At 46.2% G+C, this 2,500-nt stretch overlaps 1 protein-coding gene across 15 annotated transcripts in view; it reads left to right on the top strand.

Moving 5' to 3' along the window:
- Positions 1–2,500, top strand: part of LOC113817707 (uncharacterized) — a 714,080-nt gene that overhangs the window by 551,753 nt on the left and 159,827 nt on the right. For 10 of the 15 annotated variants that reach the window (XM_070131976.1, XM_070131973.1, XM_070131972.1 and 7 more), the window contains one exon: positions 301–330. The exons of the other annotated variants lie outside the window; for them this stretch is intronic. In XM_070131976.1, the coding sequence (XP_069988077.1) occupies positions 301–330 (30 nt within the window). The remainder of the gene's footprint in view (positions 1–300; positions 331–2,500) is intronic. 15 annotated transcript variants of the gene reach the window in all.

The following is a 2,500-nucleotide window of genomic DNA, read 5'->3' as shown; positions in this document are numbered from 1 at the left end:
TACTAACGTAGATAATACTTGACGCCAAATAGTCGTGTGGCAATGAGATTAGGTATGATATTGGCCGCTATATTGGAGCTCAGTGGGCAGAGAGAGAGAGAGAGAGAGAGAGAGAGAGAGAGAGAGAGAGGGAGAGAGAGAGAGAGAGAGAGAGAGAGAGAGAGACAGGTGGGTTCCGAATTTTACAATTATAATTTTACATTTAAGAAATTCATGCAAATTATTGCATGTCAGGTACCCTATCTTGCTTTGCCTATTGATTATATGCCTGCAACTAATTTTGTTTATGTTTGATTTCAGGTGAGTGGCGGAGACTCCACATTCGACAAGGTAAATACAATTAAGAACTATTTCTCGTGACGTCACCACGCCTTGCACCAGGTACTGCTCTCGTCCATCTTTCAAGCTGACACTCGGCAGGCGGGGGCGCAGGGAAGTGGCAGGGGCAGGGGACAGGGGCGGGGGCAGGGGTAGGGGAGCACGTGTCACACTTTCATGAAGAGTTTGAATAGTGGCAGCTTGAAGGTTGATGGGGCAGTAGGCGATTTCCCTCACTATTAGTGTGTGATGAACACCCACACGTATGTGATGAGACTTCACCTTTAGTGTATGATGAACACCCACACGTGTTGCCGATATACCATCCGCAGTTTAACACCGAGGGAGCTTTTTTCAACTCTTTGGTGTAGGCAGCGCCCACGTGCTCGCTAATGTGCATTTGCCAATTATCCACTCAACATTTAGAGTCACTGATATTCACCCGTTGATTGTTCTTGCTCTGCATTGAGCGTCCACACAACGCCACAGCATTTCTCACACCTTCATTTCCAAACACTGACTGCCTCCCAACCATTTTGAGAGGACAGACTTCGTCCCAATTTTGTTGCTCTTTACTCACTTGCTTACACTCTCGGTGGATACGAGTCATTACACTCTCGGTTTCACACTTGCACATTCGCCGGCACTTGCCATCTACTGTACACCTTCAGTAGCGTACTTCTGTCGTGACGAAGCCCTGAAGTACACGGAATGCCTGTCACTTGTTTTACTAGTACGAGCCACCAGAGCCAAAGGATTTTTCCTTAGCGACGTTACTCAGTCGTAACGTGTTAGTTGCTCCAGAACCGTGTCTTAGCAGTCAGTCGAGTCGCAACTCCCATCCGTGACTCGGAGCTTCAACTCTTTTCTAGTCATGGAGATTTTGACAGTAGTAGTGACTCACCTTTGTAGTCCTTGAGTGCCTGTAATCTGATAGTCTAGCTCTTATTTTTTTTAACTAATCTTGTTCCTCAGTCGGTTTTAAGGGAGAGTTATGGCTCTCTCAACATAGAAATTAGGCTTGATGTTGGTACAGCGCATGTGTTGAAACGTGTCTGCGTAGCCTCGTTCACTTTGATATTGGTATTAGGAATTAGAATATCACTACCGTATGATTCTATTTGCTACTCATGTATATCCACATTTGTTCCTGATGATAAGTAAGTTATTGCTCGTTTAATTTGCCTGAACTGAAGAAGATAGAGGATAGCATCATTATCCTCTGTTCAGATAATGTTTCCAGGGTAGTAATGAATATTTTAAGGTTTAATAGATGGTGGAAGATGTTTTAGGAAATCTGGAGGGATAGATGCAGCATGCTTAACTTCACAGCCTTTGCTACATATCATGAGGGGAAGCGCTCACCCCAACCTTGCCGATTCGTGCCCTGTGGTCGAGCGCACTTCCTCGCCGCCGCGTGTGTCTATTATGCCCGCGTCCCCGAAGTGCCTCGTCTTCTCCAGGGCTTCTGAAAGCGGTGCTGGCGGAGGGCGAGATCCTGGGGCATGGCTGTGTCACCCTCTCCACGTGCTGCCCTTTCATCCCTCCATTATTTTTCCTTTGTTTTTCTTTCGTCTTTTCTCTCTCCATGCTCTCTCCTCGCCGCTTGTCCTTCCCTTTACCCTAACTGTTCTCTTGCTTTATGTCTATTCTTTAGCCACCCCTCGCGTACTTTCTTCTTCGCCCACTCATTTGCCCCATTTTTCCCTCCGCTCTTACATTTTACCGCGTGTAGATTTTCAACCCTTTTTGCGTGTCCCTCCAGCCCTCTAATCACACTTCCCAGCTATCACGTTCATCTCTCGCTATCCTCTTTCTCTCGGTTTCAATGCTTTCCCCTATTACGTATTCAATTTTTGCTCTCCTCTCCCCTTCCCCATTGTTCTTCCATTCCGTCGCCATCTCCTCTCCTTGACTCTCCATTCTTCCTTTGTCGCTTCTTCCCTCTTTCACCCTTTCCTTTCTTTCCAAGAGATATTTATTTTTGCGTGTCTTTCCACTCGTTCGTTAACTGATCTTACCACACCTCTCCTCTTGGCAGACACAGGGGAATCTTGTTCCCTTGCCTTCTCTCCCTCGTTCAACTCTTTTTTTTTCTCTCTCCCGCTCTCCTCATTCATCTTCTATTCATTTTCTCTCACTCTCCTCTTTCCTATCCTGTCTCTTCTTTCCTCTTTTCTCT

This window comes from Penaeus vannamei, chromosome 17 (assembly GCF_042767895.1).
Source record: "Penaeus vannamei isolate JL-2024 chromosome 17, ASM4276789v1, whole genome shotgun sequence".
NCBI lineage: Eukaryota > Metazoa > Arthropoda > Malacostraca > Decapoda > Penaeidae > Penaeus > Penaeus vannamei.
The sequence above is the reverse complement of the archived record's forward strand: the minus strand, read 5'-3'. Positions and strand labels throughout refer to the sequence as shown.